Raw genomic sequence first — 24,718 nt, 5'->3', positions numbered from 1 at the left:
GTTTTGCCATGGATTGTGTTCAACGGTGTGTAGATTGATCGATTAATTTGTCTTTTGACAAATTAATCGAGCTCCTCAATTAACTTCTGTTTTTGTTTAGCTCACATACAACTTTCCTCATTTGAAATCGCTACTGTACTAGATCGAGGGTGTTAAACAAATGTTCAACTGGTTCATCAAGGGGTAGATTTTGAGTGACTTCATCCAGCTGAATGTGAAGGTGAGTTATTGTTAATTTGAACACACCAAAATTGAAGGCAGACAATCGGATATCCCCGTCCGGGATATCTTATGTAGCCGTGATCCTGATCTTCTGCTTCATCTATACCTGTTCCTCAGAAACGCCGATGTCAACGTTTAATGATGTTTCCTTCGTTGTGTCCCTGTTTCATATACCTCCTATCCGATCTATAAACTTCTACTTAGTCGCGGCAATACATACACACACTCTTTACAGATACACGGGCCAAAGGTTGTGCAGTCCACTGATCATTCAACAAGAGCCAAAGGTTGTACCGCTCATGACAACTCTACACGAGCTGATGTTTGTGCCGGCTAGTGACCATTCTATCCTGGATTCCTCGAGTCGAGAAGACGCACCACGCTAGATATGGGGTACAGACTAGTGGGGCGTTGCTGATTAATGGTCAGCTGCATCCCAATAGGAAGTATCCCGTGTCGGGCACAGGTACAGAGCATTGGAGACAGCAACATCACAATTACGAAAACACTTGTAATACTAACCTCGAGCCATAGACAAAAACAGGTGGTAGTCACTTGGTGCAAGGTCCGGACTATACGGCGGATGCAAAAGAACCTCCCATCCGAGCTCCCGGAGCTTCTGGCGCGTCACCAAAGAAGTGTGTGGCCTGGCGTTGTACTGATGGAAGACAATGCGGCCTCTGTTTATCAAAGATGGCCTCTTCTTCATGAGTGCTACCCTCAAGCGGTCCAGTTGTTGGCAGTACAGGTCCGAATTGAGCGTTTGGCCATAGGGAAGCAGCTCATAATAGATTATTCCTTGACAATCCCACCAAACACACAGCAGAACCTTCCTGGCCGTTAATGAGGGCTTGGCCACCGTCTGAGCCGTTTCAGCGGGCTTCGACCACGACCGTTTGCGCTTCACGTTGTCGTAAGTGACCAACTTTTCATCGCCAGTCACCATCCGCTTCAGAAACGGGTCGATTTTGTTGCGATTCAGCAGCGATTCACATGCGTCGATACGGTCAAAGATGTTTTTTTGCGTCAACGTGTGTGGAACCCATACATCGAGCTTCTTTGTGAATCCCAGCTTCTTGAAATGGTTAATAACGGTTTGATGACTTATCCCCAGCTCTTGGCCGATGCTACGGCTGCTACTATGCCGGTCTTTCTCGGCTAATTCAGCGATTTTGTCGCAATTTTCGACGACAGGCCTTCCGGAGCGTGGCGCATCTTCGACGACCTCTTCACCAGAACGAAAACGTTGAAACCATCGTTGTGCGGTGGAAATGGAAACTGTATCGGGTCCATAAACTGCACAAATTTTATTGGCATCTTGAGATGCATTTTTGCCTTTGTCATAGTAGTACTGTAAAATATGTCGGATTTTCTCTTTATTTTGCTCCATATTTGCGACACTATAACTCACGAACGACTTAACCAAACAAAACACTTATAAGGCAAACATTGTCGAAATATTGAACACCCGGCCCCGTCAGGTTGACGCCATATGAGCCTTAATAAAAATATATATTTTGGATAAAAAAAAATTGTTCTCTCATCTAGTATTCTCATTTGGTATTCCATACAGTTCGACCTGACCCGGAACACGATCGACGATAAGGTGGCCGCGACTCGGCTCGAGAAACTTAAGCCCGAACTGTCCGATCTGTGCTCGGTGATCAAGATGTTCCCCTCCCCGACGCTGAGGCATCGGCTCTGTCAGGACGAAATCACCCAGCTGTTGGCATATATGATTCGGTCATTCGTCGCCCAGGATCCGCGTATTAATAGCCGTGCATTGATGCGAAATACGTTAGAGAAGCTGCCCTGCCCCAGGAGTACGTCCTCGAGGAATTGCAGCTGAGTGTGTTTCTGAACAAGGATCTGCGGAAGCAGCAATGAGATAGTGTTTGAAGGAAAAGTATGATGTAATTTTAATCGCAAAGATAATACTGCAATGGTGAAAAAAAAAAAAACACTCTAGAATGATTTTTTGCAAATTTCAAGATAATTACAGAAAGTAAACACATAATACATATAAATAAGTAGTTCCCCTAGCTTGTTACGAAATATTATTATTATTGGTTCATAAAATTGTACCCTTGCCCTGCTAACCGTGTTGCTGAGACTGTTGAAAAAATATGTGGCAACAGAGCGTGTGGAATGAATCATACACAGTAACTGGACAAAAGTTAGTTTTTGTAATACTGTTGATGACGGCCGAGTTTTTTGTCCAGTAAGTTTTTCATGTTCATTTACCATTGCAAATTTACATTGCCGTCGTTGTGGGAACCGTTGTAGAACCATATGCGCCTAAGATGAAAATTTGTGCTCTGCGAATTACGGAAAAGGTTTGCGAACGTATTCTGAAATGGGTCGTATGTACTCTCCAAGGGACGTAAATATGAGCAGGCTCGTGGTTGCCGCAGCAGCTGTGGTTTCACGATTTTCCATATGTAATATTGTTCATGACCCATCCCCAAAATCACCATCAAAAGGCACATCATGAGAGGGTGAATGTCCTAATCAGAAATAATAGTAGGAATTCAATAAACACGGGCTCGATCAGCTCGGTGCAGTTATACCACAGGCAACAAGAACAATTGAGCGAATTGGGCCAGCCACCCAACAGCAATCAGCTGCATGTAGCAGGAATATTTGCAGGGACGTTTATCTGTCAATTCACTATATAAATAAATGCATGTATGTGTATGTGAGAGATGTACGGTTTTGTGTAGTGCGAGGTCTCTTTCACATTGTTATCCGGTTATCCGTCCAAACCCAGCGGCGTTTTTTGAAACCGGTCCGGCAGAAACCGGATAATGTGTAATCGGCCTTAGAGTAGTTGCAGATGCTGTTGAGGATAAATTGCTTGGGGTCTTTTTCTTTACATCAGCTACTGCAGTTCAACCATTTTTGACGAGCCTATGTCACCTTTCCTTTAGAAAATCTGAAGTCCCTCATGAACGTCTATCTTTCTGATGATTCGTTTCTGCCAGCAACTAAAATAAAATTGGGATTTGCTGTGAAAGCTGCAATCAAAGTGTGTTGTGGACAAAAATGAAGTCTATGAGAAAAATATCTTGATTTTTCGACAGAACTTTAAAGAGTAGCATTTCTTCGAAAAATTAAGGAACAATCACTTTTGTCGTATCCCGTGACACAGTGGCGCAGTGTAGAGGGGGCGGAGGGGGCCCATGACGATAAGTTAAAAAAAGATCTTCAAGTTTTTGAATGAACAGCACGTGTCACTGATTGATGATATTGTCCAGTAAGAAGTATAAGGCTAAATATGTGTTAAGGTCGCGAACAAAAGCTGAACGCAGGACTGTGATAGTTCGAAACATGTATTTGAATTGACTTCTTTTGATTGTTCAGACATTCGTAGACTTCACTAATTCCAATTGATTAGATTCCAAATGGCTCTGGAAAGTGCCGTTTGTTACATGAATTAGTATTTGACAAAAGGGTTGTAAAAAATGGTGTAAAATTTTCGGAACCGATGAACAAATGGTTTTGAGAAAGTTTAGTGGACATGAAGACGTAGTCCTACGTTCAAAATTTCACCACGGTCCATGCAAAAGGTTCTGTCTTGATTTTTTTTTCGTTTCGGATGGTAAAGGCTGCTGTTTTGAGTAACGATCCTTCGTGACCAGGAGAGTAACGGTCGAGATTTCATGAAGTGCATGTCACAATCGTGCGACATCGCTCCAATAATGTCAGGATCGAATGGAGCAGTTCAAGTTTTGTTGAGAAAGTAAAGCACACAGGCGTATTCATTGGGTTTATAGACCCAATTCGACGGAGATTTATGCGCACTACGATGGACTGATCAGAGCCATTGAAGTTTCGTGAGATCTTACCGAAAGCTTAAATAATAAATCGAGTGCACGAGTTCCTTCAACTAGCAGCTCGTGAAACAGTCTAATCAAATAGACCATTTGGAGGTTCTGACTATTGATGGGAACGGCGGATCCTTTGATTGAAAGAGGATGTTGATAACTCAGAAATTGGATAAATCTGATACTTTGGTCTTGAGAAATACCGTTTGGGTACAGCTTGCACAGGAGAAATTACACTGGAATACTAACTAAATAACGGATGGTTTATTTTCGTGATGCGTTACATACATAAGTTGGATGTGGAATGAATGATACACTCGACAAAAATAATAGAGGAACAGAGTTTGAAGCCGAAATTTTTAGGTAATGCTTGAAATGCGGTAACTTCGTGATAAATCAACGCATGGAGATGGAATCATCATTTCGAAGCTTGAACATTCAAGTTTAGGAATATTTTACGAAAAAAATTGATCTTAGTGTACGTAGATGTAGTGGACAAAAATATCGGGAAGAAATTAACAAACGATTTCTTTCCGTTTTTTTTAAATTGTGGACTAATACATTTTTTTTAAACTAAACTAAAACTAAATCTTATCAACCAAATTTCATTTGAAAGCCTATGATGTTCCCGTAGGACCTTTCAATACAGAGAAATTTTTGATTGAATGAAAAATTTCCTCTTCGTGTTTGATCACAAATAATCCAATAAATAATGATCGAACCGCAAATGAAAAGGTTGTTTTGAAAAACACACTAAATTCTGTACAAGGACAATTTGTTACTTGGACGAAAAAAAATTATTTGAATGTTTTGCATTGATTTCAAAAACTTTTGAAAATTATATTATGGTGATTTTCATAGTGTTTCACGAAATCTGCTGTAATTCTGCAAATATTTCAGTAAGCTCTGGTGTTTGCAGGCAAATTTTTAACCGAGTATATCCCCTAAACCCCTGTGAACGTTTCATATGGATACGCTTAGCCTTTTTTTATAGCAGGCCGATCAAAGTTTGGAGCTAATAAGAGGAGCATTTTATGGCAAATTATACCAGAAATACAAAATGCTATGCGTATTCTCGAAATAAACGATTCCAAACTTTCGATTTCAAACTATTCCTAAACATGAAAGTTTAAGCTTTAAAATGATATACATCCGATCTCTATGTGTTGATTTTTTACAAAATTACAGCATTTCAAAAAACACCTAAAAATTTCGACTTCGCGCTCTGTTCCTCTAATTATTTTGTCGAGTCTAGGATGGGGATTGTGGGACTTCCAAGGAACGCTTCCAAATTTTGAAGTTGGTTTAAAGTTGTTACTAACCTTTCTTAAAATCTTTTTCTAGCTGTCCGACCAATGAGAGGCGCGAGTGGTAAATTAATTTGAAGTAAAATTAACTAATGTCTATTGACATTGATTTTTTGTTCAGATGTTTTGTTAGTCGAGTCGTGAAAATATTATGATTTGTTGTTCCTGTCATTTAATATTAAAGTAAATAAATTTCTGGATTCGATAAATTTGTTGTTTTCATTGAAAAACTGAACAAAGTTTTGATTACAAGGTTTGATTTGATGGATGACACCTAAGACAACCGCCCCAGGTGTCACCCGGTCACGCTACGCCACTTCCGTGACACGATATATTTCTTGTATCAATCTAGCAGTTATTGCAAACTAATCGAACTAACTACGAAATCGAACTAAAAATGGAAACCTGAAGTTGTAAAAAAGCGCATGAATTTTGCTCTCGAACATTTCTTGGAGAAAAATAGCATCAATGGTACCGTGGCGGACAAAAGTAAACGTGCGATATGTTAAAAACTATCATCGAAAAGAAGAACGTTTAGACATCTTGTGGGTGAAGAAACTCAAAAAATATACAAACTTGTTTGACTTGGTCAAAGGGATACTCATTTTGTCGCATGACAATGCTATATTGGAACGAGTTGGTATTTGACAGATGACATTAAACAAAATTGTATTGTTTCCACTGATATTGTTTTGTATTTAACATTTAGAAAAATATTCCAAATTACATCACTATATGTGTGGGATCATCTATATGGTGGGTAGATGATGATCGGAACGTAGATAGAAATTTTTCTGTGGTACTCGAGATTCTTGTGTGGCCGGTAATTGTGGTAACGATGTATTAGATATTTTAGATTTTGACTCGCGCATATTTTGCTTTTGATTTTCCAGCGTGATGGTTTGCTCGATTTCCTTCTGCTTTGTTATATAATCCTCGAAGTAAGTATGAAGCGCTAGCCGTTCGCATGACCAGCGTTTAGCTGGATCTTTGTCGAGGCATTTCTATGGAGAACAGGAAAGAACAAGTTACAAGTTACTGCGGTGATACAAATTTCTATTCTCTTTTCACCTTGAGGAAATCCATCATCATCGGATTCGATAGAGTGCGCGATGGCATTTTGGTTTCTAGCGGCTCCAGTGTTGGAGGAACTGGTAATGTGATGCCCTAGGTTGAAGACATGAACAAATAAATATTGCAACCGAAAAAACATACCATGATTTACAGTACCTTGAAAAATTCGTTTTGATTGAATATTGCTAAATGTCGAGGTAGCAAGTCACCAAGGGTACGTCGAATTAGATATAGTTGATCAACATCGCTTCTGCCTGGCCAGAGAGCATCTCCACGCACCAACTCAGCAAACACGCATCCTATAGCCCATACATCGACCGGTGTTCCATACTGAGTATCGCCAACAAGTAATTCTGGTGCCCTATACCAGCGTGTTGCAACATAATCAGTGTAGTTCTCTCCAGGACCTAAAAATCAGCTGTAAGCCTATGAAATGCAATTATAACATTAACTTTTTTACTTAGCATGCGAGCAAATCCAAAATCACACAGTTTTACTTGTCCTTGGGCGGTTAGTAGGATGTTTTCTGGCTTAATGTCACGATGTAAACATCCTTGTTTATGACAGTACGCGACGCCTTGAATAGTTTGAAATGTGATTTGTTTGGTTAGGTTATCCGGACATCCCTGAAAATGTAGACTTATTATAACTATATATTATTGTTATGGTATATTTAATGGATAAAGTTTTGGCACTTCTCGATATTATTCTGGAAGCTTTCTGATGTATTGAATGCGCCGTGAAGTCTCTAGCAAACTATATGCCTCGACAATCTGGACACAGACCTGCGAATGACTGATTTCTAAAGTAGCATGTCCAAAAAAGAACCTAAAACCAGTGCAGAGGGCTCAAAGCCCCTGAGGAGGGTGGTTGTAATAGCTGTTATACCTGGTTATTATGCGAAGAAAGAGATTGATAAACCTCTAAGTCAAGGTGTGACGCGATGGATGAATGGTCCGGAAGTTTAAACAAATACTCTGCCCTAAGCCTGTTGGGTACCAAGGTGCCCTTCACAGTACTTTTCTGCCCTTAATGCATTAAACCGGTTATTGATGCAGCGCACCATCTTTACCGCGCAACTCGTTAGACTGCTATGAACAATCCAAATAAACAAAACACTTCGGGCAGTCTCTCCCTGGCGGCAAAAATCCTTCCTAAAGATTGACTCTATGACTGCAGAAGAGGATGTTAGACTGAGTGACGCACTTGCGGGTCTTAGTTCTGGTTCTCTTCCATCATCAGAATTCCGACTCGTTGTGAGACGTCAGAGGATGAGAACGACGAGAGTAACGTCAATTCAAAAGTGATAGATTCAGCAGAGGGCTACACTAGGATTGGGCGATCTCGGATCGATATTTAGAAGATCTGATTTTCGATTTTTCGGATCGATTCTTTCAAAAGGTTTCCCGCATGCTTTCGGAACGATTATTCCATTTACTGATTCACATGTAATTCAAACTCATTGGCATCCGAAGTTGAACCAGATTTTCCTTGGGTGTGGAAATGGAATTATCTGCGGATTGTGCGATGAGAAGCGAAGTGTGAGAGGAGCCAAGCTTTGAGTGGATCGTACCTATCGCCGGAACAGATGCGGAAGTGATCGGAGCCGCCCAAGTCATTACTCCCCACGCGTTTTCGATGTTCCGTCAGGAGAAGTCTCGCTCTCATCGGAAGAAGATGGAGAAGGATCGTTTGGTTCTTGTTAAATCCAAACGACCAAATTTTCCTCCTACCAGTGAACAAAGGGGCGTGTCGCCAGCTCCGGAGGCACCTTGACGTCGTGGAGGCGATCTGGCGTAATGGTAACATCCATACCTCTCACGTCACGAGTTCAATTCTCACTCCCGACATTCTTCCAAAAATGTAAGTTAAAGTGACGAACCAGCCAAAATGTGCTGAAAGTCACTATAATAGAGAAGAAAAAAACCTTGACGTCGTATGTAATTAGGAATCTTGGTCTGAACAAGAGAGTGGAAGATGATCAAGATCTGCGTGAGGCACTTCTCAAATATGCTAAGGATGTAGAATAAAATCCTTATTGGATTGTTCCAGTCTACTTTAAAATGCATCCTCAGGCAATATCTGTGCATGAAGATGAGCCGAAGAATTAAAAAAGCGAAGATACAATAAAGAAAATAAAAAATATTAACGTTTACATCTATCAAATAGTCAATTTTTTTATAATAATCTTTAAAGATAGCATGCTGTAAATGGAAACAGTTGATAGCAATCTTCCATATCTTGGCTCCGGCTTGCAAAGCTTGCATTAACGCTTTCGTTCCGGTCTTGGCGATCGTACCACGGTTATTGACCAGATCGGTTTTGGTCATTCCGATACAACCCAGCAAACATTAAATCGTATAATTTTGCACGTGCTAAGTCTTACAAGAAATCAGATTAAATCATAATCGCATATAATATCAATCAAAGTATGTATCGTGTATGTTTGAAATCGCATAAAATGTAAAAACTCGATTTTATATACCATTATCAAATTAAGTCGCAATTCGGTATACTAAACATCAATTTTATGATGTACATTGTCGTAAAATATATTTAATCCGCATCATATGCGTATACTACGCTGATGCAGTTTGTGTGTCGTATAAGCGTATAATTTGAATCGATTCAGTACTGTAGTAAATCGTGTTGCATGCTGAAGATTATCATGAAACAGTAAATCATATTAGATCTTAATAAAGAACATATTACATCATATTGAAATGTCAATGAAATGCTTTAATACGGAAGAATAAAATAATCAAATTTAAAAAAAGTGGCTTAGATCTTAGATATATATCACATCGAATTTGGCAAATTGCATCGCATCGTTTTGATTGATTTATTATATTTATTATAATAGTAATCAGATTTTAGTTGGATATGATTGAGAAAGCAAATTGTACAGTGAGAATTGTAATAAAAATAATCTAAAATTGAGATAGTTTCATTGATATTCATTTATTTGTTATCATTCCAGTTCAATGATACTATATATTTGGTGTCTATGATAGGGAAATCAAAGATCTTTTTCTTTGTTCTAGTTCTTTGATCTAGTTAAATAATAAAATCGGCAACCAGGAATGACTGATCCTACTGTATAGAATGTATTAGGTTATATCATATCGAATCATATGTATGAGTTTTAACCGCTGTTGAATTAAATTTCATATAGCCGCGCGAGATAGCTGGTGGATGATAATCCAGACGGCTGGAGTTCAAACCCACATCGGAGCAGTTTTTACCAAACATCAATCTGTGCCATTTTAAACATTTATATTCTACTCCCAACACAAGTCAATTAAATAATTATTATTTCTACAAACATAAATACTCATATATAAAAATGGCGATTCGTGAGGCTATAATAAACATTTCACGAAAATATTTTGCGCCATTTGTTTTTTTTTTCTATGTCTGTAATAAATCGTATATGAGTATGGCAAAAGTCGTATTAGGTGCGTTGACAATTCATGAATATATTCATATTTAATCGCAATTCAATTTCACCATAATCGCTATTATAGCCGATCAAAGTTGCATATTCATCCAAACTAATTCGGTAAGCATTTGCCATGTATGTATATGGCCTCCACTTTTGCATGCATATGCCAGTTAGGCGCATTATATGCCAACCAAAATTAAGAGCATATAATGTTATATATACGCTTGTTATGCGATTTAATGTTTGCTGGGAAATATCGATGTTAGTCAGAGTTCCAGCTTCCTTGTTAAAAATGAGCTTGATAAACAGCTCCTTGTCGCTGTTCAATATTAAGGGTTAGATGAGCGATTTATAACGAATTTTGTCGAGAGCATACGAAGAGTTGGTGATCAATTTACGCAAGAATATTTTTTTGTTCGGGTAGAACCTGTTGATGACATCAGCTGAGAGATCTCAGCCTTAACGCAAAGGTTTCCACATCTCCGGTTGCTTCTGGCATCTGAAGAATGATAGTAAAACTATATAATAAAATCAACCGAAATTACGCAATACTTTACATTTTGAACTGTAAGAAAATTTCGTATTTCACATCGCAAATAATCGATCTTGAGATAAAATGCATCATCTAATTTCAAACCCGTTCGTGCACCGGAATAGAGGTGATTGTATAGGATATTAAATAAGAAATGTTGGCGGTTTATTTGAACCCCTATGTGGTTTGACGTAGGATCTATAGTGATAAACGTACTTTTTCGTTTATTTCACGTCATCCTCAAAAGCTACGAGATAAAAATTTGAATAAAATACTAAATGTGCATCTTACTACGGAGTATCAATGAAAATTATTAAAAAAAAATTATCAAAAATTTAAGTACTAAAAAAATATTGAAATTTTGATTTTTTTTTTTGGATTTAGAGATTCAGTACTACTCTAATTCATATTTAAATGTGTTTCTACTTCTTTTCTAAGTATGTGTGATTTTTTTCAGATTTGTTTCAGTGTTGCGCGATACAAATTTTTTTTTTTATATTAGGCTGTCAAAAAAGTCCTGCGGTATTTCCGCGAGGTGTCGTTGTAAGCGCGTAGTTCTAGTTGTATTCATTGTATCGAGTCATACTATAGCTTGTTGTAAAGGTATTTTTGCGCGCTATAATATAGTCCTTGACTGTGTTTTGTTTGGTTAAGTCGTTCGTGAGTTATAGTGTCGCAAATATGGAGCAAAATAAAGAGAAAATCCGACATATTTTACAGTACTACTATGATAAACTGACCAGACGTCCCGCGTTACGCGGGACAGTCCCGCATTTCAACAAAATGTCCCGCGTAAGATTCCGTCCCGCATTTGGCAAAATAAACGAAAATGTCCCGCGATATAAATAGGGACCAACGTGAGCCAGATAAAAAGTTCATCTTCGGTCCTCTAGCTCGGTCAGGGCTTAACGTTTTAAATAAGCCGGAAGAACTAGTGTATACTTGACAAGAAGAGACAGAGTTGTTTGATGAAGTATCGTAAATGAAGCGCTGAGCAGTCTTATGGAAGTTGGCCGGAACCTGAACCATGGCCGATGAAAATATGTATATCGGCGTTTTGTTTTACCTTTTCGTGGCTTTGGGGGTTCCTTTTTTTTGTCCATTCGCCCAAATGTTTTCTATCGAGCGCAGCTGGGGAATGTTGGGAAGGTTGGTGGTCTTCGCGATAATGTTTATCTTCAGCCGATCCATCCTCCAGTGATCTTTTTGCATAATGGGCTGATCCCAGGGTTCGGAATAAAGTCCACATCACCTTCCCAACTCCGGCAAGCACTTCGTACTATATATCTCCCGTTCACAATATGACTCGAAAGAAGAGCGGCTTGGACATTTCTCTCACGTCTGTCAGAGAAGGACCTTCTTCGAGAACTTGATGTGAATGATATATTCGACGTCATCGATTACCTGGGGAACGTAAAGTACCCGGTCCCCTGCCATTCGTTGAATTCTAGCATCAAGTACGTCTCGTCTTTCTGAGTACGAAAATAAGTTTTTCACTTCTTTCGCCGTAAAGAAATTTTTCACCAGCACCTCAAGCTACTCCTTCTGGGTGATTGCCTGCTGCTCAGATACGGCCGGTCTTGTCTGACACTTTCGCATAAAAATGTCCATTTTGGCCAGATTCTTCTCCACCATTCGGCCGGTTGCTACGATCTCCCGGCTTAAGGGGCGGCAAAGAGATGATATTGTAAATACCAGATCGGCTATATCTGGTGGACACAAAGTGCCTCAGGATGTCCAACTCCTTCGCTGTGGGTTAGAGCTTGAGTACTGAAAAATCATCAAGTTGCTTGACAGTGCTGCTGCTGCTGCGAATCAACAGCCTTGAATATTTTTTTTTTCTAGACTTAATAAATGTAAGATTTAAATAAAATTCGTTCCTATAAATTATCTTTCATCGCCATCCGAAATTAGTCTGCATGCATTCAACGTTAACACTAAAATCGATGAAAAATGAATTGGAATTTTCGAGCATTTCATTCGGTAATTTGAAGAAAATTGTAGAATTTGAATCGTGCTTGCCAGGCGTAAATGCTCTGATCGAGCGAGTGATTTTCGGGCGTAAACCACCGAAAAATCACAACTGAGTGCCGATACTCAGAAAGAAATAATACTGATCAGTTTAAACTCGCTAAACTATGGTTTATGTTCACATAACGTATATACATAACGTTTTGTTTTTTGTGTCCCGCGTTAGACCTCTGACCATCTGGTCACTTTATACTATGACAAAGGCAAAAATGCATCTCAAGATGCCAATAAAATTTGTGCAGTTTATGGACCCGATACAGTTTCCATTTCCACAGCACAACGATGGTTTCAACGTTTTCGTTCTGGTGTAGAGGTCGTCGAAGATGCGCCACGCTCCGGAAGGCCTGTCGTCGAAAATTGCGACAAAATCGCTGAATTAGCCGAGAAAGACCGGCATCGTAGCAGCCGTAGCATCGGCCAAGAGCTGGGGATAAGTCATCAAACCGTTATTAACCATTTGAAGAAGCTTGAATTCACAAAGAAGCTCGATGTATGGGTTCCACACACGTTGACGCAAAAAAACATCTTTGACCGTATCGACGCATGTGAATCGCTGCTGAATCGCAACAAAATCGACCCGTTTCTGAAGCGGATGGTGACTGGCGATGAAAAGTGGGTCACTTACGACAACGTGAAGCGCAAACGGCCGTGGTCGAGGCCCGCTGAAGCGGCTCAGACGGTGGCCAAGCCCTCATTAACGGCCAGGAAGGTTCTGCTGTGTGTTTGGTGGGATTGTCAAGGAATAATCTATTATGAGCTGCTTCCCTATGGCCAAACGTTCAATTCGAACCTGTACTGCCAACAATTGGACCGCTTGAAGGTAGCACTCATGAAGAAGAGGCCATCTTTAATAAACAGAGGCCGCATTGTCTTCCATCAGGACAACGCCAGGCCACACACTTCTTTGGTGACGCGCCAGAAGCTTCGGGAGCTCGGATGGGAGGTTCTTTTGCATCCGCCGTATAGTCCGGACCTTGCACCAAGTGACTACCACCTGTTTTTGTCCATGGCGAACGAGCTAGGTAGTCAGAAGTTAGCCACAAAAGAGGCCTGTGAAAATTGGCTATCCGAGTTTTTTGCCAATAAGGAAGCGAGCTTCTATAACAGGGGTATTATGAAGTTGGCATCTCGTTGGGAACAAGTCATCGAACAAACCGGCGCATATTTGACTTAAAACAGATGATTGTAACTAATTTTATGAACAAATGAAAATTCCAAAAAAATACCGCAGGACTTTTTTGACAGCCTAATATTTCCGAAGAGTCTGGCTGGATAAGGGAGCAAAAAGTGCCCTCAAACCAAATCACCAGCTGTATGAAAAATATTGTATAGAGTACTAAATAAAACATTTTGGCAGTAGTACCATATATTTGAGTCCTTATATGGTACATCATAGGATCTATGGTGAAAAATGCACCTTCTCGTTTTTTTTTCACGCCATTCTCAATAGCTTTGAGACAAAAATATGGAAAAAAATACTGAAAGTACATCTTACTAAGGTGTATTGATCAATATTTTCAAACAATTTCTTCATAAAAGAATCAAATATTAAAAAAAAATTAAATAAATTTTTATTTTAAATTGAAATAAAATTTTAATTTTTTTGACGTAGAACTACGTCTTTCATTAAGGGTGCCAAATCAGAAAACAGGTCACGTTTTTATGAAATAAAGTTAACGTTTATAACTATTTTTGCCGCGAACGGGTTTTGGCGATTTATATATCAAACGAATCGGAAAATCCCTAAGATTTGTTTGATGTGCTATACATTACAATCCCATAGTCTGTATATGATTTAAATTGATGAAAATTGGAGACATACCCATCTCCTCATACATTTGTTCTGTCCATTTGTGTGTTTTCCCGAACAGAGCTGTCAATAGCGAGCAACTTATCGACGAGCAACGGAAATCGTAAGATGTGAAGTCTCCGTGACCAAAGGAAAAGGAGAAGAACGAAAAGGAATATTTGCCTAGAGTATAAACAGTGGATCTCGCTGAGGCAAACTTTCATTCTTCGTGAGGAAATCGACTGAACAACATCGTTGCTGGGCGAGCTGGACGGCGATTGAGGGAGGAGGAGTAATATGATGGATAAAGTAAAGTTTTCCAAGGGCCTTTTTAAAGGTTAGAGACGGACGAACTGAAGATGTTTAAAGTCTGAAACAAAGAAGGAAGGCAAACTTTCAGTATCGTTCTGTATTCAAAGCAACGAATATCGCTTGTTCTTCCTTGTTTTGAGTCATCACATGTCATTGTTTCGGATTGAGCTGTGGACGCGACCAAATTACTCACTCGTTGATGTCTCTGGCATTGCAGTCATCGCATCAAACTGACGCCATTGCATTGAAGTTCTGAGCTACACAATTGTGTGGGGAATCATCAAGCTAGTCTATCGTCAGCTCACCAAGGAAATAAATGTTCTGGAAATTTGTCAGTGATTTGGTTTCGCATGATTGTAGGAAAACTCTCTCCACAAAAGATGACAGCTAAGCTAATCTAGACTGGCAATATTAACAGAAAGGGCTTCTGTTGAAAAGAGCGCAAAACGGAGATAAGTGTGTGTATATTTAGTTGCTTCAAGCCATCGTGTATGGATATTTGTATGCGTACGTGCTGCTTCATAACCCGTACGTAAAAATAGTGCATCTTCTCTTCTCTTCTCTCTGAAACCCCATTTGTATCTGCTCCCGTGTGCATTGGCCCTGTAACGATGCAACAATCGCCTAATTTTTTTTTTGTGTTATGATTGACGATTGTTTGGTGTTGCAAATTATGCAGACGTAATGATAAATATAAACAAGGAGGGAAGATAGCGGGAGGGAAATATTTACGCTAGGGTATTGGTAATGAATCTCTGCTGAGGCAAATATTCAGCCTTTTTTCAAGCAGTTAACATTGTTTGTTTTCTGTCATCAATGCATTGAACTGACACTATGGTGAAGCAAAACTTTATCCACTCAGGATGACAGCTGCGCTTATCTCGAGCATGTATTGTTTTGCGAGCACCAGAATGAATCATCAAACAATTATCGTCAAATGATTCTACAATAAAAAAAAACATTTCGGTATGACCAACTGGTAGAATGGCTATTTCAAAATTTTCGTAGCATAATAAAATAATATCCGCAGTTAAACTACATTGTAATTGTACGTCAACAATGCGGTCGTGTCTTGAACACAACCTCCTATATTTTTTTTTATTCTGAGTTTTTAGTACTACTCTAGTTTGTATTCAAATTTCTTCCTACGTCTATTTTAGGTATATGTAATTTTTTTCAGAATTTTTAGAGTGTTTTCGTGGTACAAAAAAATATATATATTTTCAGGCATTTCGAAATTTTGAAAGAAATATTACTTTGAGACCCACTTTTGCTCTAATTTCTATTTAAATGCTTTCGTATGTGTTGTTTTTTTCCACATGTAGCGTAATTTTTCTTGAAGTTTTAGGAGGATTGCGCGAAAAATAAAATAATTTTTTGGCCTATGGGCATTTTTAGTTTATTTTGAATTTAGAGACCCACGAATGAAATCACGAATGCAAAAAAATGAAAATCACGAATACCATAAAATAATCGATTTCAAGAAAATAAAAATGATAATGCAGACGATGAAGAAAATTATGCTTGTGTATCTCAATGTTCTTAAACATTCAGGAAAAAATTGCACTACATGTAGAAAATAAGTCACGTACGAACGCATTTAAATAGAAATTAGAACAGAAGCGGGTTTCAAAGTTATATTTTTTCAAAATTTCGAAATGCCAGAAATTTTTTTTTCTTGTACCGCAAGTTTAATTTTTTTTTATAAATACATTTTTTGATGAAATAATTGTTTGAAGATGTTTATCGATACACCTTAGTCAGATGTACTTTCAATATTTTTTTTCCATATTTTTGTCTCAAAGCTATTGAGAATGAAAAAAAAGACGGGTGGGTAATGTCGGGGACATAACCGGAGTGACGTAGGACTATACAAAGGGGACAGCTTTTGTTAAATATATATATTTTAAATATATTGTTTTATTTTCTTCTCCTACGTGAATACCTACCTATCTACCTTAAAAATGGATTAGTTTACTGTTTACTCTTCATGAATATGTTGATGGTTCTGAAAAGAACCTTTGGTGTCGTGTTTTTGTTATCACTCGATATTCCCATCTTGTTCGGTTAAACCTTCCTGTTTAGCTATTGCATTTGCCACTCGCCACAGCTTTCACATTTGAAAATTTTCTTCCCATCCAGCTTGTGACATGTTGTTCAGTAAATTACATTTGATGCGACGTGCCGGAGAAACACTTTGCCACTCACTGAAACTAATTGTTGCATTGATGAGCGCCGAACCGAAGCTGCTCTGTTCTTGATGCGGGTTTTCTGATTGTCGTGAGTAGCTTTGCAAGCCAACTCGAGCACTCCGACGGCCGAAACTCTATAATCGCTGTTAGGTATACTGGTGCTCCGGCACCAATTCGTTCGGCCTAGTTACCCTTGCGGAGTAATCAGTGAATGCGACCAACAGGGAACTAGAGACTTGCACGTTTCGAGTGAGACTTTGCCTTTCCCTTAACTTGTCCTCCTTTGTTACGTCCACGATGCCGATGCCGTACAACCACACGGGTTTACGGTTTGAAAGAAAATAAGATATTTTTTTGGGGTCCGCGTGTTTTATACTCTAGCGGTACACACTAACAGGATAGAGACAAATCGGCAGACTCAGCCAGAGGGGCGAGTCCAACGAGACGAACGAATGAGCGTTAAAAGGGAGCGATGGCAAAAAAATACATCCCCACTCCTCCCCTCCCCATACCACTCCCACCCCCTTCCACTCCTCTAATCCCACCCAAATCCTTTCCACTCCTTTCCTTCCCATCCTCCTGAGAAGGGCTTTTTTTGTGTTTTTGACGTAGGACTACGTCTTTCATTTCTATACCGGGGTGTAAAATCAAAGCTTCGAAACCGAAAGCGTTACGCCGGAGACCGAGATTTTGAGCGTTAATAGCTCCTAAACAACTGAACGAAATGGTATGATAAACACTTCATTCGAAAGATAAAATGTCTACGCGTTATATACTTGTTACTTTTTGATCAAAAAACTTGTTTCAATAGTCTTAAAATTGCTTTCAAAACAGGCTATTGAAATCACCAATCGGTATATAAGCGAGCGGCGCTCGGAAATCCACTCAGTTCTAATTGAACAGCGATTGGAGCATGTTGTCGCTGTTGCGGTGAAGCTCTTTATTTATCATGAAAGCGCGGATGAACGGTGTCACCAAGAGCCTGTTTGTGCACCCTAGGCCAGAAGGGAATCTATCAGGAGGAGAGTGATGCCACAAACGGTTCCCTGGAAAGACATCGCTACACACACATCCACGCGCGGCTATTAACAGGTGGTTATCAAGTTGGCATTAACCACTGGTGGGCTTCCAGTATCGAGGAAAATGTGGAAATATCTAATCGTTACTGAAAATAATCTGCCAGTTCCTCTGGGAATTTTCAAAATATATTCATGTGAATGAGTTTAATTGAATGTTTTCTATCCATGTAACACTGTGACCAAATACATTTGGTTTTGTGGTTTTTCAATCAATCGCAATTAACAGGATAGGTTCAGAAGATTATTCTTCCCCATCAGTAGGATATTTCCGTATCCAATATTGTATGCGCCCGCAATCGATTATTGCTCAGTCGCCGAAAGTTCCGAGCTCAGAGAGTTCATTCCCCTCTAGTTTGCCTTCCAAATTGCCATCGTAAACCACACCTTCTCTCGATTCAATCACACACAAAAAGCATACTTAAGCGATATTCTGGTTGTGAGACACATTCATTTTTCGTGAGGACATCGACAAGACAACATCGTTGCCTAACGTGCTGGAGGAGGTGGACGGCGAAGGATCGACACATACACGCGCAGAACTCTTTCCGTTAAGATGCCATTCAGCATCGAGAAAGTTCCGGAAAGATCTAATCATTGCTGGAAAATAATCCGCCAGTTCCTTTGGGAATTTTCAAAATATATTCATGTGAAAGAGTTTAATTGAATGTTTTCTATCCATGTAACACTGTGACCAAATATGTTTCAATCAAGTGCTATTAACAGGTGGTTATCGAGTTGGCATTAACCACTGGTGGGCTTCCAGTATCGAGGAAAATGTGGAAATATCTAATCGTTACTGAAAATAATCTGCCAGTTCCTCTGGGAATTTTCAAAATATATTCATGTGAAAGAGTTTAATTGAATGTTTTCTATCCATGTAACACTGTGACCAAATACATTTGGTTTTGTGGTTTTTCAATCAATCGCAATTAACAGGATAGCTTCAGAAGATTATTCTTCCCCATCAGTAGGATATTTCCGTATCCAATATTGTATGCGCCCGCAATCGATTATTGCTCAGTCGCCGAAAGTTCCGAGCTCAGAGAGTTCATTCCCCTCTAGTTTGCCTTCCAAATTGCCATCGTAAACCACACCTTCTCTCGATTCAATCACACACAAAAAGCATACTTAAGCGATATTCTGGTGGTGAGACACATTCATTTTTCGTGAGGACATCGACAAGACAACATCGTTGCCTAACGTGCTGGAGGAGGTGGACGGCGAAGGATCGACACATACACGCGCAGAACTCTTTCCGTTAAGATGCCATTCAGCATCGAGAAAGTTCCGGAAAGATCTAATCATTGCTGGAAAATAATCTGCCAGTTCCTTTGGGAATTTTCAAAATATATTCATGTGAAAGAGTTTAATTGAATGTTTTCTATCCATGTAACACTGTGACCAAATATGTTTCAATCAAGTGCTATTAACAGGTGGTTATCGAGTTGGCATTAACCACTGGTGGGCTTCCAGTATCGAGGAAAATGTGGAAATAACTAATCGTTACTGAAAATAATCTGCCAGTTCCTCTGGGAATTTTCAAAATATATTCATGTGAAAGAGTTTAATTGAATGTTTTCTATCCATGTAACACTGTGACCAAATATGTTTCAATCAAGTGCTATTAACAGGTGGTTATCGAGTTGGCATTAACCACTGGTGGGCTTCCAGTATCGAGGAAAATGTGGAAATAACTAATCGTTACTGAAAATAATCTGCCAGTTCCTTTGGGAATTTTCAAAATATATTCATGTGAAAGAGTTTAATTGAATGTTTTCTATCCATGTAACACTGTAACCAAATATGTTTCACTCAAGTGCTATTAACAGGTGGTTATCGAGTTGGCATTAACCACTGGTGGGCTTCCAGTATCGAGGAAAATGTGGAAATATCTAATCGTTACTGAAAATAATCTGCTAGTTCCTTTGGGAATTTTCAAAATATATTCATGTGAAAGAGTTTAATTGAATGTTTTCTATCCATGTAACACTGTGACCAAATACATTTGGTTTTGTGGTTTTTCAATCAATCGCAATTAACAGGATAGCTTCAGAAGATTATTCTTCCCCATCAGTAGGATATTTCCGTATCCAATATTGTATGCGCCCGCAATCGATTATTGCTCAGTCGCCAAAAGTTCCGAGCTCAGAGAGTTCATTCCCCTCTAGTTTACCTTCCAAATTGCCATCGTAAACCACACCTTCTTTCGATTCAATCACACACAAAAAGCATACTTAAGCGATATTCTGGTGGTGAAACACATTCATTTTTCGTGAGGACATCGACAAGACAACATCGTTGCCTAACGTGCTGGAGGAGGTGGACGGCGAAGGATCGACACATACACGCGCAGAACTCTTTCCGTTAGGATGCCATTCAGCATCGAGAAAGTTCCGGAAAGATCTAATCATTGCTGGAAAATAATCTGCCAGTTCCTTTGGGAATTTTCAAAATATATTCATGTGAAAGAGTTTAATTGAATGTTTTCTATCCATGTAACACTGTGACCAAATATGTTTCAATCAAGTGCTATTAACAGGTGGTTATCGAGTTGGCATTAACCACTGGTGGGCTTCCAGTATCGAGGAAAATGTGGAAATATCTAATCGTTACTGAAAATAATCTGCCAGTTCCTCTGGGAATTTTCAAAATATATTCATGTGAAAGAGTTTAATTGAATGTTTTCTATCCATGTAACACTGTGACCAAATACATTTGGTTTTGTGGTTTTTCAATCAATCGCAATTAACAGGATAGCTTCAGAAGATTATTCTTCCCCATCAGTAGGATATTTCCGTATCCAATATTGTATGCGCCCGCAATCGATTATTGCTCAGTCGCCGAAAGTTCCGAGCTCAGAGAGTTCATTCCCCTCTAGTTTGCCTTCCAAATTGCCATCGTAAACCACACCTTCTCTCGATTCAATCACACACAAAAAGCATACTTAAGCGATATTCTGGTGGTGAGACACATTCATTTTTCGTGAGGACATCGACAAGACAACATCGTTGCCTAACGTGCTGGAGGAGGTGGACGGCGAAGGATCGACACATACACGCGCAGAACTCTTTCCGTTAAGATGCCATTCAGCATCGAGAAAGTTCCGGAAAGATCTAATCATTGCTGGAAAATAATCTGCCAGTTCCTTTGGGAATTTTCAAAATATATTCATGTGAAAGAGTTTAATTGAATGTTTTCTATCCATGTAACACTGTGACCAAATATGTTTCAATCAAGTGCTATTAACAGGTGGTTATCGAGTTGGCATTAACCACTGGTGGGCTTCCAGTATCGAGGAAAATGTGGAAATAACTAATCGTTACTGAAAATAATCTGCCAGTTCCTCTGGGAATTTTCAAAATATATTCATGTGAAAGAGTTTAATTGAATGTTTTCTATCCATGTAACACTGTGACCAAATACATTTGGTTTTGTGGTTTTTCAATCAATCGCAATTAACAGGATAGCTTCAGAAGATTATTCTTCCCCATCAGTAGGATATTTCCGTATCCAATATTGTATGCGCCCGCAATCGATTATTGCTCAGTCGCCGAAAGTTCCGAGCTCAGAGAGTTCATTCCCCTCTAGTTTGCCTTCCAAATTGCCATCGTAAACCACACCTTCTCTCGATTCAATCACACACAAAAAGCATACTTAAGCGATATTCTGGTGGTGAGACACATTCATTTTTCGTGAGGACATCGACAAGACAACATCGTTGCCTAACGTGCTGGAGGAGGTGGACGGCGAAGGATCGACACATACACGCGCAGAACTCTTTCCGTTAAGATGCCATTCAGCATCGAGAAAGTTCCGGAAAGATCTAATCATTGCTGGAAAATAATCTGCCAGTTCCTTTGGGAATTTTCAAAATATATTCATGTGAAAGAGTTTAATTGAATGTTTTCTATCCATGTAACACTGTGACCAAATATGTTTCAATCAAGTGCTATTAACAGGTGGTTATCGAGTTGGCATTAACCACTGGTGGGCTTCCAGTATCGAGGAAAATGTGGAAATATCTAATCGTTACTGAAAATAATCTGCCAGTTCCTTTGGGAATTTTCAAAATATATTCATGTGAAAGAGTTTAATTGAATGTTTTCTATCCATGTAACACTGTGACCAAATACATTAGGTTTTGTGATTTTTCAATCAATCGCAATCAACAGGATAGCTTCTGAAGATTATTCTTCCCCATCAGTAGGATATTTCCGTATCCAATATTGGATGCATGAAACCTTGTGCCTCCAACGTAACGCTCTCGTTTTCGAAGTTCTCCAAATATTCATTCATTCAGAATGAATTCAGATTCAACTTCATACAAATGATCTCTAAATCAACGATAGGCCTACGTCACCCTTGCGGTTATATCATAGATATAACCCACTTCCTGTTTTTTTTATCCAAAATATATATTTTTATTAAGGCTCATATGGCGTCAGCCTAACGGGGCCGAGAGTTCAATATTTCGACAATGTTTGCTTACAACTATGTTAGTAATATGTAACCGATTACTCGCGGTTGGCTCGAGGTTAGTATTACAAGTGTTCTCATAATTGGTATGTTGCAGTCTTCGATGCTCTGTACGTGTGCCCGACACGGGATACCTGCTATTGGGATGCAGCTGACCATTAATCAGCAACGCCCCTCTAGTCTGTACCCCATATCTAGCGTGGTGCGTCTTTCTCGACTCGAGGAATCCAGGATAGAATGGTCACTAGCCGGCGCAATCATCAGCTCGTGTAGAGTTGTCATAAGCGGTACAACCTTTGGCTCTTGTTGAATGATCAGTGGACTGCACAACCTTTGGCCCGTGTATCTGTAAAGAGTGTGTGTATGTATTGCCGCGACTAAGTAAAAGTTCATCGTTTGGATAGGAGGGATATGAAACGGGGACACAACGAAGGAAACATCATTAAACGTTGACATCGGCGTTTCTCAGGTATAGATGAAGCAGAAGATCAGGATCACGGCTACCTAAGATATCCCGGACGGGGATATCCGATTGTCTGCCTTGTGCTCTCAGTGCTCTAGAGAGCTGAGAGCGAGCAGCATGGAACCGGATACACGACCAGACAACATGCTCGATGTCGTGGTAGCCATCGCCACAATCACAAAGATTGTTTGCTGTGTGCCCAATGCGATAGAGATGCGCGTTTAGGTTGTAGTGATTGGACATAAGCCGAGATATCACGCGAATGAAATCACGACCTACATTCAATTCCTTGAACCATGCACTCTTCGAGACCTTAGGGATAATCGTGTGTAACCAACGACCGAACTCATCTTCACTCCACATGCGCTGCCAACTTACGAGCGTATACTGACGAGGAATGTGGAAAAATTCATTATAAGCAATTTGCCTTTCAAAAAGTGTGCCTTCTAAAGCGCCCACCTTAGCTAGCGAGTCCGCTTTCTCATTCCCCGGAATCGAGCAATGAGAGGGAACCCATGCTAAGGTAATCTTGAATAATTTTTCGACCAAAACACTCAATAGTTGTCTTATTCTTGTTAGGAAATAAGATGAGCATTTATCAACTTTCATTGATCGGATTGCCTCTATTGAGCTGAGACTGTCTGAAAAAATAAAATAGTGGTCGATGGGCAATGTTTCAATGATCCCTAATACGTAATATATCGCACCCAGTTCAGCGACATACACGGAACAAGGATCTTCGAGTTTGAAAGAGGCACTGGAATTTTCATTGAAGATGCCGAAGCCAGTGGGCCCGTTTATGAATGAACCGTCAGTAAAGAACATTTTATCAGATCTAACTTTCTCATATTCTGCTGAAAATATCGGCGGAATAGAATCGGAGCGTAGGTGATCTGGGATTCCATGGATTTTTTGTCGCATGGACAGATCAAAAATGACAGAGGAATTGCAGAAGTATGGGAAGCAAACTTGGTTGGAGATGCCTGGTGAAGGGTGCACGTCGTGGGTAAGCTACTCATGGTATAAAGACATAAAACTTGACTGAGGAGTCAGTTGGAGTAGATTTTCGAAGTTATCAATCACCAATGGAATCATGATCTTGCAACGGATGAGAAATCTGTAGGATAATTCTGTGAACCGAAGAGTAAGCGGGGGTACTCCTGCCAAAACTTCGAGACTCGTCGTATGTGTCGAATGCAAACACCCCATGGCTATACGCAAGCAACGATATTGTATTCTCTCCAGCTTGAGAATATGAATCCTGGCAGCTGATCGGAAGCTAAAACTGCCACTGATAATATCGTTGTTTTGTACAACTGAATGAGGTCTCCTGGATGGGTACCCCACCATGTTCCGGTAATTGTTTGGAGAAATTTGATTCTTTGCTGGCATTTCTGTTTCAAATACGCAATGTGTCTCCCCCAGGTACACTTAGAATCAAAATATACACCCAGGTATTTGAAAAACATAGAGTGTTGGATCGTTTTGCCGGATAGGTGAAGCTGGAATTGGGCGGGTTCGTGCTTCCTAGAAAAAGCCACCATTTCAGTTTTCTCCGTAGAGAATTCGATACCCAGCTTGAGGGCTTCCTCCCCTTGAAGAGTATAATTTTATATCAAGTTTGATTGACGATAGCGCACTTCAAGCTCAAAAGAAACGTGTACCGGCTACCACTTTCCGACGTCGTCCTCCATCACTTTGGTGGGACAGGGAGTGTTCAAAGGTCTACCTTGAAAAATCATCCGCTTTCAAAAAATTCAGGAAAACTGGATTAGTGGAATGGTTTCGAAAGTACCAAGCTCTAGAAGCCAAACTAAAAGGTCTGATTAAAGCAAAAAAGCGTGGATATTGGCGGAAATTCGTTAATGGTTTGTCAAGGGAGACCGCTATGAGTACTCTTTGGAATACGGCTAGGAGAATGCGTGGCTGGAACCATACCAATGAAAGTGAAGAATACTCTGACCGTTGG

The 24,718-nt window shown here is 39.7% G+C and overlaps 1 protein-coding gene across 12 annotated transcripts in view; it reads right to left on the bottom strand.

The window, feature by feature from the left end:
* Window positions 1–6,038: 6,038 nt before the first annotated feature.
* Window positions 6,039–24,718, bottom strand: part of LOC129762050 (cyclin-dependent kinase-like 1) — an 87,056-nt gene continuing 68,376 nt past the window's right edge. For all 12 annotated transcript variants that reach the window (XM_055760933.1, XM_055760065.1, XM_055760132.1 and 9 more), the window contains 4 exons: window positions 6,891–7,056; window positions 6,587–6,837; window positions 6,428–6,523; window positions 6,039–6,360 (listed from right to left, as the gene is read on the bottom strand). In XM_055760933.1, the coding sequence (XP_055616908.1) occupies window positions 6,106–6,360; window positions 6,428–6,523; window positions 6,587–6,837; window positions 6,891–7,056 (768 nt within the window). In that variant the 3' untranslated portion in view covers window positions 6,039–6,105. The remainder of the gene's footprint in view (window positions 6,361–6,427; window positions 6,524–6,586; window positions 6,838–6,890; window positions 7,057–24,718) is intronic.

The sequence above is a fragment of the Toxorhynchites rutilus genome, chromosome 1 (assembly GCF_029784135.1).
Source record: "Toxorhynchites rutilus septentrionalis strain SRP chromosome 1, ASM2978413v1, whole genome shotgun sequence".
Lineage (NCBI taxonomy): Eukaryota > Metazoa > Arthropoda > Insecta > Diptera > Culicidae > Toxorhynchites > Toxorhynchites rutilus.
Note: the sequence above shows the minus strand (reverse complement) of the source record. Positions and strands in the feature narration are given on the sequence as shown.